Raw genomic sequence first — 15873 nt, 5'->3', positions numbered from 1 at the left:
TATCAATCAATGGCACCTCTTGAAACTGAGAAGTTTTTGTAGAGCAAAGGACATGGTCAACAAGACAAAGCGACAGCCTAGAGAGTGGGAAAACATCTTCTCCAATCCCACATCTGACAGAGGGCTGATATGCAGAATATATAAAGAACTCAAGAAATTAGACATCAAAATGCCCAACATTCCAATTAAGAAACAGGCTAGAGCTAAAAATAGAACTCTCAATATAGGAAGCTCAAAGGGCTGATAGACATATAAGGAATTGCTCAAATCCCTAATCATGAGGAAAATACAAATCAAAATGACTCTGAGATACCACTTATCAGGTGTCAGAATGGTTCAGATCAAAAACACGGAAGACATCTTATGCTGGACAAGATATGGATCAAGGGGAACTGTCCTCCACTGTTGGTGGGAATGCAACCTTGTACAGCCACTTTGGAAAACAATATGGCGCTTTCTTAGAATATTGGGAATCAATCTCCCCCAAGACCCAGCTATACCACTCTTGGGCATATACCCAAGGAATGCTCAATCATACCACAACGGCACATGCTCAGCTATGTTTATAGCAGCATTGTTTGTAATAGCCAGAATGTGGAAACAACCTAGATGCCCTTCAACTGAAGAATGGATAAATAATATGTGGTACATATACACAATGGAGTACTACTCAGCAGAGAAAAACAATGACGTCATGAGGTTTGCAGGCAAATGGATGGATCTAGAAAAAAATCATCCTGGGTGAGGTAACCCAGACTCAGAAAGACTAACATTGTATGTACTAACTCATAGGAGGATACTAGATGTAAAACAAAGGATGAGTAGACTGCTACTCACAACTCATGGGAGGCTCCCTCGAAAACAGGACCCCAAAAAAGATACATGGGTCGCCCAATGACAGAGAAATGGATGAGATCTACATGAGCAAATTGAACATGGAGGTGTAATGAAGGGCAAAGTTCAAGGGAAAGAGAGCTTAGGGGAGCGGGAGATCCCAGCTGTATCAAGTACAGAGTGGGGAGAACAAGAAATAGAGACCATGATAAATGAAAACCCCATGGGAATAGGAGGAAGCAAAGTGCTAGAGTGGTCCCCAGAAATCCACAAAGATATCTTCACAATAGACTACCGGTAATGGTTGAGAGAAAGCCCGAACAGACCTACTCTGGTGATAGGATGGCCAAATACCCTAAGTGTTGTGCTAGAAATCTCATCCAATGACTGATGGAAGCAGATTCAGAGATCCACGCCCATACCCCAGGTGGAGGTCTGGGAATCCAATCAGAGAGAAAGAGGAGGGATTGTATGAGTGAGAATTGTTGAGACCAAGATTAGAAAAAGCACAGGGACAAAGAGCCAAACTAGTGGAAACACAGGAACTATGAACCAATAGCTGAGGATCCCTCAACTGGATCAGGCCCTCTGGAAAATTGAGACAGTTGTTTAGCTTGAACTGATTGGGAGGCCCCCAGGCAGTGGGACTGGGGCCTGTCCTCAGTGCATAAGCTGGCTGTTTGGAACCTGGGGCCTATGCAGGAACACTATGCTCAGTCTGGTAGGAGGGAACTAGACCTGCCTGGACTGAATCTACCAGGTGGAGCTGAATTCAGAGAGGTGTCCTTGCCCTGGAGGAGATGGGAATGGGGTATGGGCTAGGCGTACAATGGGGGTGGGGTAGAAGGGAGGACAGGGGAATCCGTGGCTGATATGTAAAATTTAATCAAATTATAAAATTAAAAAATAAATAAACATGTCAATTTTTAAAAAAACAGTTTGTAAAACTATTCAGTACATTTTCTGTATTTTAAGATTTTAAAGTTTATTGTGTGTGGTTAAAGATCTATAAAATCTACAAGAAAATGGTTAACTTAAAAATTTATTACAAAAAGGCTTAATAATTAAATATATGTGTGTGAGTATCCTTAATTTAGTACAATATATTCAACACTAGTTAGAAAAAAAGGATTAAAAAAAGATAACAGCCATGTAATTTCACCATCATCTTGGTCACGATGTTTTCTAACAATAGACTTAAAGATGCATTTTATTGTGCTAAAAACAATTCTTTCTTTTATATATACAAAATTTCAGCCCTCTGGGAAAAGGTGTTCATATGTTTGATTTTGTATCTTTTGAGTCCTCAAGTTTTTAGTATGAGTCAAAGGCATGAGTCTACTACATTTTTTACAGTTCGGATTTCTGTACATATTAGAAACAACATTAATAGTAATGTATCTAAAATTTTATCTGTTGTAAATTTTAAAAATCCATATAAGCTATAAAAAGACACAACTTGGATCCACATGTCACACATCAAATGGACTCCAGATAGGTACCCCTGTCAATCAATAGCCTAAGCTTCCCTACCTGCTGTTTATTACTGAGGGGGAAGTTCACATCTAAGATTCTCCTTTAAGTTCCTAAACTTTAACTTCTGTCCCCAGTCTACATCTGTACCACCAGATTTCCACTAAGCCGACAGACATCAGTTGTCAGCTGCAGACAACAAACTGCTTCAAAGGCCATGAGCCCTGGACTTGCTGAAAGCTTATGTGGACCAGTCCAGCCAATGTGATTTCTCCCTGTCTCCACAGCAAACCAGATGCTTCTGATGAATGCTGTCCACTTCCTGAACGCCTAACATTGGCCTTTGATTTGCATTCCAGCCTTTACTGGTCCTGACAAGAGCATCCTAATCTCAGCTGAGAAGCAGTTACAGAAGAGAGTTTAGTTCCTCACTTTTATCCTCAACCAAAGGCTGGAATACTGGTCTAAAGGAAACTGGTTTCCCTCTATCAAAAAGCTTTAAAAATAACAGGTATCCAACTAGCCCAGGACCTGGTACCACTGCCTAGATGCCTCCCAAACAGATCAAGCCAATCGACTGTCTCATCTATTCAGAGGGCCTGATCCAGCTGGGGGCCCCTCAGCCTTTGGTTCATAGTTCATGTGTTTCCATTCATTTGGTTATTTGTCCTTATGCTTTATCCAACCTTGGTTTCAACAATTCTCGCTCATATAAACCCTCCTCTTTCTCACTAATTAGACTCCCAGCGCTCCACCTGGGGCCTAGCCATGGATGTCTGTATCCAGATTCCTCAGTCCTTGGATGGGGTTTCTGGCACAACTATTAGGGTGTTTGGCCATCCCATCACCAGAGTAGGTCAGTGCCGGCTGTCTCTCGACCATTGCCAGCAGTCTTTTGTGGGGGTATCTTTGTGGATTTCTGTGGGCCTCTTTAGCTCTTTGTTTCTTCCTTTTCTCATGTGGTCTTCATTTACCATGGTCTCCTATTCCTTGTTCTCCCTCTCTTTTCTTGATCCAGCTAGAATCTCCCGCTCTCTTTCCCTCGACCCTCACCCTTCATTGCTCCCACTCATGTCCAGGCTGTTCATGTAGATCTCATCCATTTCTCTGTGTCTTTCTTGGGGTCCCTTTTTCCAGGTAGCTCACTGGTGATGTGAGTAGCAGTCCAGTCATGCAGGGACGCTTGGCTCAATCTGGGAGGAGGGGACTGGACCTGCCTGGACTGAGTCTATCAGGTCGATCCCAGTCCTTGGGGGTGACCTTGATCTGGAGGCGGTGGGAATGGGGGGTGGGATGGGGGGAAGGAAAAGGGGGCAGGAAGGGAGAGAACAAAGGAATCTGTGGCTATTATGTAGAACTGAATAGTATTGTAAAATAAGAAAAATAACAGGTATCCATCACAGAGTCAGATATTTGACTCATGAAACTACTCAAGGGGGGAATGTAATGGTTATCAATACATTGAAAGTTTAGACTTACTATGCTTGAGAGACCCAAAACAAAAATGCTTCCAACATGGAGCCCCTAGCTTGTACAAGCTGTGTCCAAGCAGCTCCTTCTTCCCCCGTTTGTCCAAGACATTGAAGACTGTTCTTAAACTGACTGATCCTGTAAAATCTGCTGTTCTAGCAAGACAATAGCTCATAGGACTAACTACTATTTCTGTTTTTGTAATCCAACGTGCTTACTCTGCTCAATGACTGGGACAACTGCAAGACATATATGTTAAAATTAGATCATGCTTATGTGTAGACAGAATACATGTAATCTTGTGGTTTTGACTTTATATGCCTTGGATTAATATGACCAGGGGCTGCAACTTGGGAGTGATCTCAGTTGTAGTCTTGGTGTCATGAGCATCTGGCATAAGTTCTTATTTAATACAGCCTGTGCTAATTTAAATTTATTCATGGTCACAGTGAATCTCTGAGTGACTCCAGACCTACAACATTTTGTTCTATTCAAACATGTTAGTTTTTTTGTTTTATGTATGTGTATATGTATATATGCATGTATGTATTTATTTATTTTGAGTTTTTCAAGACAGTGTTTCTTTGTGTAGTCCTGGTGGTCTTGGAACTCACACTGTAGACCAGGCTGGCCTTGAACTCATAGAGATCTGCCTGCTTCTGCCTCTTGAGGGCTGGGATTAAAGGCATGTACCATAACAGCTTGGCTATTGTTTATTTTATTATTATTCCTTAAAATCCTGTATGTTTTCAACACACACACACACACACACACACACACACACACACACATAAATCTTTATTCCTTGTGAATTTCACATCATGCACCCCAAATCAGTTCATTTCCCAGTCCTCCATATCCTCCCTTCACCCTTGCATCATTCCTCCCCCATAATAAAATAAAAAAACCAAACTAAACCAACCACCCAACTAACCAACCAACCAAACAAACACAAAATCCCACTTCACTCCTCTGTCTCTCCCGCCTCTTCAACATCTATTTTCATTAAAAGAAGAAAGAAAGAATTGCTGTGACCCCTCCCAAAATAAAAAGTAATCACCACCATCAATACTATCTGTGCCCACCTTCTCCTTAGATTCCTTATTTGCAGGGTTACTATTGAATCCCTTGTTCAAAGGATCAATTGAGCCTGAGTCAAGAAGGCTTAAGTGATCCACTGTTTCACAACTAACATGTGTAGGGAATAGTCATCTGTGCAAGTAATACTCATGAATTAGAAATGTCACCCCCAAAAAACAGAAGTTGACATTTTGTTTAAAAGGCATTTCCTGAAGAGTGTACATATTTATACTACAAAACCCCAGAAAGCATATGAAATTAAATAACTTGGAAATTCATGATTTTATTGTTAACATGAGTGCTGAATTTTAGTTAAGGTGTATATTGAGTACATGTGTCACCAGATTTCCCTTTAGCTCATGAACAAAAATTACACTCTAGGGATAGGAGTCCCTATCCCTAAGGATAAGGACCTTTTCAGTACGAGGAGGTATGCTCTGTAATACTACAGACCTCTCACTCTTCCTCTCTTCTGCTCTCCGATGGACAAACCATGTCTGAAATCAGAGGAAGACAGGATTGGATTTAGCATTGGCTTTCACCCCAGAGCCAGGAGATAAAAACCCACTTTAAGACATATAACACTGACTTTCTATTCATATCATAAAAGCAAATATCAGCTGTGTGTCAACTTCTGCAATAGGCCATGATTCTGTCTTTTTCCAGCAGTGTCTCTCTCCTCTCTCCTTGTCCCACCTACTTCCTGCCTGGCAACCTATTTCTTGCCTGGTCACTGGCCATCAGTGTTTTATTTATATAGAATGACATCCACAGCACTTCCCCTTTTCTTCTTTTTTTAAAAAGTAAGGTTTTAACTTTAACATGGTAAAATTACATATAACAAAACAATTATCGAGCAAGAATTACAGTTACAATACTAAAGAAGATGTCCTATCTATCTTATATTTATGGAAATGGTTAATTTAAGATAAAAGAACAGTTAGCAAGAAGCCTTGTGAGTTTAAGGTTTTATATCTAAATTATCTTTTATCATAACTGAGGAAATTACAACTATCTAGTTTTCAACCACATCAAAGACCTGAGAAAGAACATAATGATACCTGAAAAATAGTAGATGGATGTGAAGGTACCTTTAAAATATACTTCAAAATTTGGATTTAAGGATATATTGCTTTGGAAAAGAGATTCTGCTTTTGTTTCCACAGAAAGCCAGAGGCTGTGGATTTGTTCCAGATTAAGATACATCAGGTTTCACCAGCCAAGACCCCCTGAAAGGTCTCCGATGACACCATGGCCCAGATGATCCAACATCCAGAACGTTTCAAGGCAACTGGCTCACACATTACAGCCTCAAGGACTACCCCATAGGCCTAAAATTTTCTTTGCATCCCCATAAGATACAGCGTCCCCCTCCAGCAGGAAGTAGTAAGAGATGCTACGCCCAAATTCCCAAGTATACCAAGCTGGCTTTAGAGGTGGAATTGGCTCACTCCCCCTCTAAACCCAGACATATTGCTTAAAAAAAAATGTTTAAGAGATTCTTGTGTCCCAAATCAGAAGAGCCCTCTGGTGTGGGACAGAAAAAAAAAACAACAACAATATTTTTATTTAAAACAGGTTGATTATAAATGTGATCTCTTTCTAAAAAAAAAGGGGAGGATATGATATAGATATATAGGAGGATATAGAGATGATAAGATAAAAGGGTAGATTAATGAACCTACTTTTAAAGAACAACTTGTTTAAAATGTTTTACATTGGTATAAATTTTAGTTTATTGATACAAACTTAAAGTTAATTTTGTTATACTGTATATATATATATATATATATATTCTTGTTTGAGGTATTATGTTTATGTAGCTCATTTAAAATTGTAATGGATAATTAAAAATAGATTAATAATTAGTCATCTATGATAATCATATTTGTAGCCATGTTAGTTAAGTCTTCTAGGTATACATAGATATATTTCAGATAGACAGGTAATCTTCAAACACTTCATAGACCTAGAAAATATGGCATTTAAATAACTTAAAATTCTGTTGACGTGAGACACAATTGCTCCTGGCTGCACCAATTGATCCTGAGAGAATGTTGGGCTTCTAAGACATTTCCATTTGGAAGTTTGTCTTTTTGGCACAAAATGGCCTACTGGGCAAAGAACTGCCCTTGCCTTGATGGCTGACAGTACAAATGCAATGCTGTCCTTTCTGGACAAGCGGGACACAAGGAAAGCGACCACTGTACTCTGCCAAGACAGGGTAAGATGGTCTTTCAGAAATCCTGCTTCTGAAAATGGTCTGTCAGATACTCTAGGCCTGTAGCCAATTTGAATGCACCAACAATGCTAAAAAACATTAGGTGACTGTCCAGGCTGCCAGCTGTTTTGGTCTACTTTTGCAAGATTCCCAAAAGTTGCTTACATCCAACTATAAAATAGAAACAAAGAGAAGTATACAAAATTTAATGAAACAAAGAGTTGTTTTTTTGAGAAAGTCAACAAGATAGACAAGACCTAATCCAAATTAACCCAAAGACAGACAGAGGCCTTGATCTGGAGGTGGTGGGAATGAGGGGTGGGCTGGGGGGAAAGGGAGGGGGGCATGAAGGGGGAGAACAAGGGAATCTGTGGTTGTTATGTAGAACTGAATAGTATTGTAAAATAAAAAAATGAAAAACAAAACAAAAAACAAAACAAAAAAAAAAGAAAACAAAATCAGAAATGAAAAGGGGGACATAACAACAGACAACGAGGAAATCCAGAGAATCATCAGGTCATACTTCCAAAACCTCTACTCTTTAAAACTGGAAAATCTAAAAGAAATGGATAATTTTCTGGATTGGTACCATATACCTATGTTAAATCAAGACCAGATAAACTATTTAAATAATCCAGTAATCCTTAAGGAAATAGTATCAGTAATTAAAAGTCTGCCAACCTAAAAAAGTCCAGGACCACATGGTTTCAACACAGAATTCTACCAGATCTTCAAAGAAGAGTTAATACTAATACTCTTTAAATGGTTCCACACAATAGAAACAGAAGGAACATTACCAAACTCCTTCTATGAGGCTACAATTACCCTGATTCCTAAACCAAACAAAGATACACCAACAACAAAAAAAGACAACGACAGACTGATCTCCCTCATGAACATTGATGCAAAAATACTCAATAAAATACTGGTAAACAGACTCCAAAAATACATTAAAACAATTACCCACTATGATCAAGTAGGCTTCATCCCAGGGATGTAAGGTTGGTTCAATATACAACAGTCTGTCAATGTAATACACCATATAAACAAACTGAAAGAAAAAAACACATGATCTTCTCACTAGATGCGGAAAAGGCATTTGACAAAATCCAACACCCCTTCATGATAAATGTATTGGAGAGATCAGGAATACAGGGAACATACCTAAACATAATAAAGTCAATTTACAGCAAGCCAACAGCCAAAATCAAATTAAATGGAGATAAACTCAAAGTGATTCCACTAAAATCAGGAATGAGGCAAGGCTGTCCGTGCTCCCCATACTTATTCAATATTGTACTTGAAGTTCTAGCCAGAGCAATAAGACAACATAAGGAGATTAAGGGGATACAAATTGGAAAGGAAGAAGTCAAGCTTTTGCTATTTGCAAACGACATGAGAGTATACATGAGTGACCCCAAAAATTCAACCAAGAACTGATAGAACTTATAAACACCTTCAGTTACACAGCAGGACACAAGATCAACTAAAATAATCAGTAGCCCTCCTATATACAATTGACAAACAGGCTGAGAAGGAAATCAGAGATACATTCCCCTTTACAATAGCTACAAATATTATAAAATGCCTTCGGTAATTCTAACTAAGCAAGTAAAGGACCTATATTACAAGAACTTTAAGTCCATGAAAAAAGAAATTGAAGATGTCAGAAAATGGAAAGATATCCTATGTTCATGGATAGGCAGAATTAACATAGTAAATATGGCAATTTTACCAAAAGCAATCTACAGATTCAATACAATCCCTTAAAAATACCAACACAATTCTTCACAGACCTGGAAACAATAATACTCAACTTCAGAGGGAAAAGCAAAAACCCCAGGATAGCCAAAAGAATCCTGTACAATAAAATAACTCTGGAGGCATCATGATCACTGATCTCAAGCTCTAATATAGAGCTACAGTAATAAAAACAGCTTAGTCCTGGCATAAAAACAGACATGTGGAACAATGGAATCGAATTGAATACCCTGACATTTATCTGAACACCTATGAACATACACTTTTTTGACAAAGAAGCCACAACTGTACTATGGAAAAACGAAAGCATCTTTAACAAATGGTGGTGGCATGACTGGATGTCAACATGTAGAAGGCTACAAATAGATCCATGTGATCCATATCTGTCACCGTGCACAAAACTTAAGTCCAAGTGGATCAAAGACCTCAAAATAAATACAGTTACTCTCAACCTGATAGAAGTGAAAGTAGGAAGTATTCTTGAACACATTGGCATGGAGATCACTTCTTAAATAACACCAGTAACATAGACACTGAGAAAAAGAATCAATCAACGGGACCTCTTGAAACTGAGAAGTTTTTGTAGAGCAAAAGACATGGTCAACAAGACAAAGCGACAGCCTAGAGAGTGGGAAAACATCTTCTCCAATCCCACATCTGACAGAGGGCTGATATCCAGAATATATAAAGAACTCAAGAAATTAGACATCAAAATGCCCAACATTCCAATTAAGAAATGCGCTAGAGCTAAAAATAGAACTCTCAACATAGGAAGCTCAAATAGCTGAGAGACATATAAGGAATTTCTCAAATCCCTAATCATGAGGGAAATGCAAATTAAAATGACTCTGAGATACCACCTATCAGCTGTCAGAATGGTTAAGATCAAAAACACGGAAGACAGCTTATGCTGGACAAGATATGGATCAAGGGGAACTGTCCTCCACCATTGGTGGGAATGCAAGCTTGTACAGCCACTTTGGAAAACAATATGGCGCTTTCTTAGAAAATTGGGAATCAATCTCCCCCAAGACCCAGCTATACCACTCTTGGGCATATACCCAAGGAATGCTCAATCATACCACAACGGCACATGCTCAGCTATGTTTATAGCAGCATTGTTTGTAATAGCCAGAATGTGGAAACAACCTAGATGCCCTTCAACTAAAGAATGGATAAATAAAATGTGGTACATATACACAATGGAGTACTACTCAGCAGAGAAAATCAATGACATCATGAGGTTTGCAGGCAAATGGATGGATCTAGAAAAAAATCATCCTGAGTGAGGTAACCCAGACTCAGAAATACAAACATTGTATGTACTAACTCATAGGAGGATACTACATGTAAAACAAAGGACGACTAGAGTGCTACTCACAACTCAAGGGAGGCTCCCTCAAAAACAGGACCCCAAGAAAGATACATGGGTCACCCAATGACAGAGAAATGGATGAGATCTACATGAGCAAACTGAACGTGGGGGTGTAATGAAGGGCAAAGTTCAAGGGAAAGAGAGCTTATGGAGCGGGAGATCCCAGCTGTATCAAGTACAGAGAGGGGAGAACAAGGAAAAAGGGACCATGATAAATGAAAACCCCATGGGAATAGGAAGAAGTAAAGTGCTAGAGCGGTCCCCAGAAATCCACAAAGATATCTTCACAATAGACTACCGGCAATGGTTGAGAGAAAGCACGAACGGACCTACTCTGGTGATAGGATGGCCAAACACCCTAAGTGTTGTGCTAAAAATCTCATCCAATGACTGATGGAAGCAGATTCAGAGATCCATGGCCATGCCCCAGGTGGAGGTCCAGGAATCCAATCAGAGAGAAAGAGGAGGGATTGTATGAGTGAGAATTGTTGAGACCAAGATTGGAAAAAGCACAGGGACAAAGAGCCAAATTAGTGGAAACACATGAACTATGAACCAATAGCTGAGGATCCCCCAACTGGATCAGGCCCTCTAGAAAAGTGAGATAGTTAGTTGTTTAGCTTGAACTATTTGGGAGGTCCCCAGGCAGTGGGACTGGGACCTGTCCTCAGTGCATGAGCTGGCTGTTTGGAACCTGGGGCCTATGCAGGGACACTATGTATGTATGTATGTATGTATGTATGTATGTATGTATGTATGTATGTATATAAGCATGTATGTATTTATTTATTTTGAGTTTTTCAAGACAGGGTTTCATGTGTAGTCCTGGTGGTCTTGGAACTTACACTGTAGACCAGGCTGGCCTCGAACTCATAGAGATCTGCCCGCTTCTGCCTCTTGAGGGCTGGGATTAAAGGCATGTACCATAACAGCTTGGCTATTGTTTATTTTATTATTATTCCTTAAATGCCTGTATGTTTTCAACACACACACACACATACACACACACACACAATCTTTATTCTTTGTGAATTTCACATCATGCACCCTAAATCTTTTCATTTCCCAGTCCTCCTTATCCTCCCTTCACCCTTGCATCATCTCTCCCCAATAATAAAATAAAAAAACCAAACTAAACCAACCACCCAACTAACCAACCATCCAAGCAAACACAAAAGCCCACTTCACTCCTCTGTCTCTCCCGCCTATTCAACATCAATTTTCATTAAAAGAAAAAAGAAAGAATTGCTGTGACCCTTCCCCAAATAAAAAATAATCATCACCATCAATAGTTTCTGTGCCCACCTTCTCCTTAGATTCCTTATTTGCAGGGTTGCTATTGAATCCCTTGTTCAAAGATCAAGTGAGCCTGAATCAAGAAGGCTTAAGAGACCCACTGTTTCACAACTAACATGTGTAGGGAATAGTCATCTATGCAAGCAATACTAATGACTTCGAAATGTCACCCCCAAAAAACAGAAGTTGACATTTTGTTTAAATGGCTTTTCCTGAAGAGTGTACAACTATATACTACAAAACCCCAGAAAGCATATGAAATTAAATAACTTGGAAATTCATGATTTTATTGTTAACATGAGTGCTGAATTTTAGTGAAGCTGTACATTGAGTACATACGTCGCCAGATTTCGCTCTTGCTCCTCAACAAAGATTGCACTCTAGGGATAGGAGTCCCTATCCCTAAGGATAAGGACCTTTTCAATACGAGAAGGGATGCTCTGTAATACTACACTCTTCTCACTCTTCCTCTCTTCTGCTCTCCGATGGACAAACCATGTCTGAAATCAGAGGAAGACAGGATTGGATTTAGCATTGGCTTTCACCCCAGAGCCAGGAGATAAAAACCCACTTTAAGACATATAACACTGACTTTCTATTCATATCATAAAATCAAATATCAGCTGTGTGTCAACTTCTGCAATAGGCCATGATTCTGTCTTTTTCCAGCAGTATAAACACTTCAGTGGTTTCTTTTTTATTGGATGGAACGCTTAGCTTACGACTTGTTCCTTGATGTTAATTCAATATATGGTAACTGGGCAAAGGAAAGTCTTCATTCTGACATTTGATCATCAGCTGTAGAATACCCTCCTCACTAGTGATACATTCCTCTTGTTTGGGCAGAGATTGTAGATCACCAAATGTTGGCACATTTTAAAGTCCTATGGAGGGGAACAGCTTTCTGTTTGTAAAAGCAGTCTTCAGTATGAAGTAGTTAATCAACAGAAACAAGCATGGGAGATTGTTAGAAAGAAAATAGCATTCAAGGGTGCCAATGGGATTGTGGTGCTTGAAATTTCAGGAGAGCGAAAAGGTTGTAGGCAGAGAGGGCCTGGACAATGGTTTGAAATTGAAGTCTCCAGTGTTTGTGAAAGTTGACTAACTTAAACTAAATGACATACAGGACACTGAAACCTTTGCCATCTCCAGGAGTTCAGCAGAAAGTGTAACTTCCACCCATGGTTAATCTGAACAGTATGTTCTTTCTTGCTATAAAATGTTCTCCAGGAGCAGGACGAAGCATAATATCGTTGCTTCACCTATATTTCCAGAATCCTGTCCAGCACAGAGGGCACACTAGGCCCTGCTGCGTCAACAGGACATCTAAACCCCACCTTTCTTCAAAAGGTAAAGAGTAGGATGGTCCACAACAGTGTGAGGAAAATAGTCATAAATCAGCTCTTACTAAATATGGTCTAGCTATGGAAATACAGTCACAGTTACCTGTGACATGTCACCATCCTCTCAGACTCCTAGTGAATGAGGGGCCATTTTATTGGGAAGTTCTCAAACTGCACATTTGTGACTTCTTGTACTTCCTCTCCCTGCCTATTATGTGGATTTATAATCTAAAGAAGACCAACCAAAGGACCAGAAGCCCTACTACCATCCTGATGCCTCCATGAACTCAAATAAAGCCCCAGTGGCTGACTCATGTGGGCTCACATTAAGTCAGAGTTCCCCCTGTTTGATTCCTAAAGCCTACCTATTACGTTTGTAAGAGGAACGGGGAAATCAGAAGTGAGGGTTTTGGAGAGTCACACTCAAGATTCTGCAAACAGGAGACCGTGGGTGTTTTCTCTTGTGCCTTGTGTCCACCTTCTCTCAGTAGCTGCAGTGCACCCGGCTCTAGAGCTGCAATGTATCAACATCTCTAGAGATGCAGTGCATCAACCTCTCTTGCAAAAAGTAATGAGGCTACAATCGACAACCCAAGAGAAGTCAGGTAAAGAGGAGGTCCCAAAGAGGGACATGCATGGATGACCCCAGGAAGAGAAAATAAATATGATCTCTGTAAACTGGGTAGGGGTTAGAATGGAGGGGATGAGAGATAAGAGCATGAGGGATCTGGATGTCCAAGCTGGAGTAGGAATGGAAAGGGAGCACAATGAAAGAGATATCTTGAGAGAGACATTATGGGTTTAGGGAGAAACCTGGTGCTAGGGAAATCCCCAAAAACCCAATGCCTTGTTCAGCCTTGATGCATTGAGGAGGGACTTGGTCCTGCCCCAAATGAATGTGCCAGGTTTGTTGACTCACAATGGAGACCTTACCCCCTATGAGGAGTGGATGTGGGAGTTTGGGGAGGAAATGGGGATGAGAGCACGTGATGGGGAAGGAGGGGGAAATGTGTTTGGTATGTAAAATGAAAAAAATCTTAAATAAAAAAATGCCTAGGACAAGGCTTCTGAAGACATGAGGAAGGCTGTAGATTGACTGTTCAATGTCTTTGCTTGGATTTACTGACCTTCACTTTGACTTCAGGAATATTCAAAACTTGTGCAAGTTCTTTCCTATGGAAACAAAACCACAAATGTTTAGCATGCCATGGTTTGCATGAACTGCAAAGTCATAAATGATTTCTATGCTTTTAAAATATTGCTTTCCTCCCTCACACCCCCATTTAACTTTCTTTCTCAGAACTAGTCTTGCTTGTCCAATGATTTCACCTCTTATAAAAGTTTCTAAACAATAAAGATTTTAATTTTAACACACTATTAAAATTTAATTATAAGAGCCGGGCGGTGGTGGCGCACGCCTTTAATCCCAGCACTCGGGAGGCAGAGGCAGGCGGATCTCTGTGAGTTCGAGGCCAGCCTGGGCTACCAAGTGAGTTCCAGGAAAGGCGCAAAGCTATACAGAGAAACCCTGTTTCGAAAAACCAAAAAAAAAAAAAAAAAAAAAAATTTAATTATAAATGCCAAAGTATGCAGTGAGCAAATTGTACTAAATTAAAAAACAGCACCAGGGGAAGGGAAAGGGAAACCGAAAGGAGTTGATGGATAGGGACACAGTCCCTGAAAAGATGACCAGGCTACTGGTGAGGAGGTCACCCAACAAAGTGTAAATCCTTAACACTGGTGAACTTTACACTAGTGAGTATTTTGGCACACTGTAGTCATGTTTCTATATTTTACAGAAATTAAAATATGACAGGAAACTCGTGGTGCTGACTATGTACACTTGTTTCGAGTCAACACTACACGCTAATACTGACTTTTACACCTACACAAGGCACCCTCCTGTACCCAACACAGATGGAGAAGACAGCAGTGGCTTAGGGAGGGATGATAGGAAACCAGGGCCTAGAAGAACAAAAGGACATCTCAACCTGAGACAACAGGGAGGTTGGGGATAGCTCCTGGTGCCAGACACATACCTGGCCAGCGCATGTGGGTACTTGGTTTCTTTGAACAATTTTTCCATTTCCTCCACCTGCCACAGTGTGAATTTGAATGTTGTTCGCCGCCGCCTTTGTGAGGAACGGCGCCTGGGAATCCTAATCACTGGCTCGGTTGAGGGCCTTGGCTCCTCCTGGTGATGCTCTGACGAAGAGGATTTCGGGTCCATACTGCCCTCCTCAGAGTTGTTTTGGCCCTCACGGACCTGGCGGCCCCCGTTATTTAGTTCAACTTCGCAGCAGCCGTCACCTCCACTAGGGTTGCCACCCACCATCGCCATGGTAGCCTCTAAGGTGGAGACCTCAGCTATCTCCTCACCATTCTCATTCTTGCTAGCCATGACTAGTAGTGGGCCGAAGCCACAGAGAGAAGTGGGGCCCCAGGAATGCCCACACTCAAGGCCTATTGTTCGGTCAGTCTCTACTACTGATGGGTCATTAAGGGAATGCCTGAGGAAAGGGTGACGTCAATGCGTCCTTCTGCGCATGCTCCACACATCTCCACATTCCTCCAGGTTGACCTCAACACGCTCCTCTGCAGATGGGAGCCATAGGCTTTTCCCTCCCTGACTGACTGCTCTGGGCTTTATGACCTCTTGCGGAGGTAGGTGGTATTTGCTTTGGTGCACAAATGGTGGGTTTGGCCCAAAGATGAGGAACTGAGGGAGCCACTGTGAACAGGCTTGTGAAAGGTTGTGTGAAGTTAAACCTTGCTTCCAGGGCATGCATGTAGAATGAGTTTTAGCCTGCAATGCACACTGCCTGTGCCTCCTAGGTTGTAAAGATGACACTGAAGGATGAATTGTGTAGCATTGCAAGATAATTGGGGAATAGAGTATGGGAGAAAGGTGGGAACACACACAGACCACAGGACCCTTGCGTGAACATGTAGAAAATTTCTGTGGACCTCACCCTCCACCTACCACTGCTGTTCAGAGAATGGGCTTAGAACTAAGTGGA

The 15873-nt window shown here is 40.8% G+C and overlaps 2 protein-coding genes across 2 annotated transcripts in view; both read right to left on the bottom strand.

Annotated features, from left to right (window-relative positions):
- Positions 1-15873, bottom strand: part of LOC143270811 (uncharacterized) — a 38099-nt gene that overhangs the window by 10575 nt on the left and 11651 nt on the right. The window lies entirely within an intron of this gene.
- Positions 11777-15380, bottom strand: LOC143270851 (uncharacterized). Its single transcript, XM_076562022.1, has 3 exons — positions 14893-15380; positions 13981-14026; positions 11777-12010 (listed from the first exon to the last, which is right to left on the bottom strand). Exons 1-3 carry the CDS (start codon positions 15252-15254, stop codon positions 11891-11893), a joined length of 528 nt encoding a protein of 175 aa, XP_076418137.1. The 5' UTR covers positions 15255-15380; the 3' UTR covers positions 11777-11890.

The sequence above is a fragment of the Peromyscus maniculatus genome, chromosome X (assembly GCF_049852395.1).
Source record: "Peromyscus maniculatus bairdii isolate BWxNUB_F1_BW_parent chromosome X, HU_Pman_BW_mat_3.1, whole genome shotgun sequence".
NCBI lineage: Eukaryota > Metazoa > Chordata > Mammalia > Rodentia > Cricetidae > Peromyscus > Peromyscus maniculatus.
Note: the sequence above shows the minus strand (reverse complement) of the source record. Positions and strands in the feature narration are given on the sequence as shown.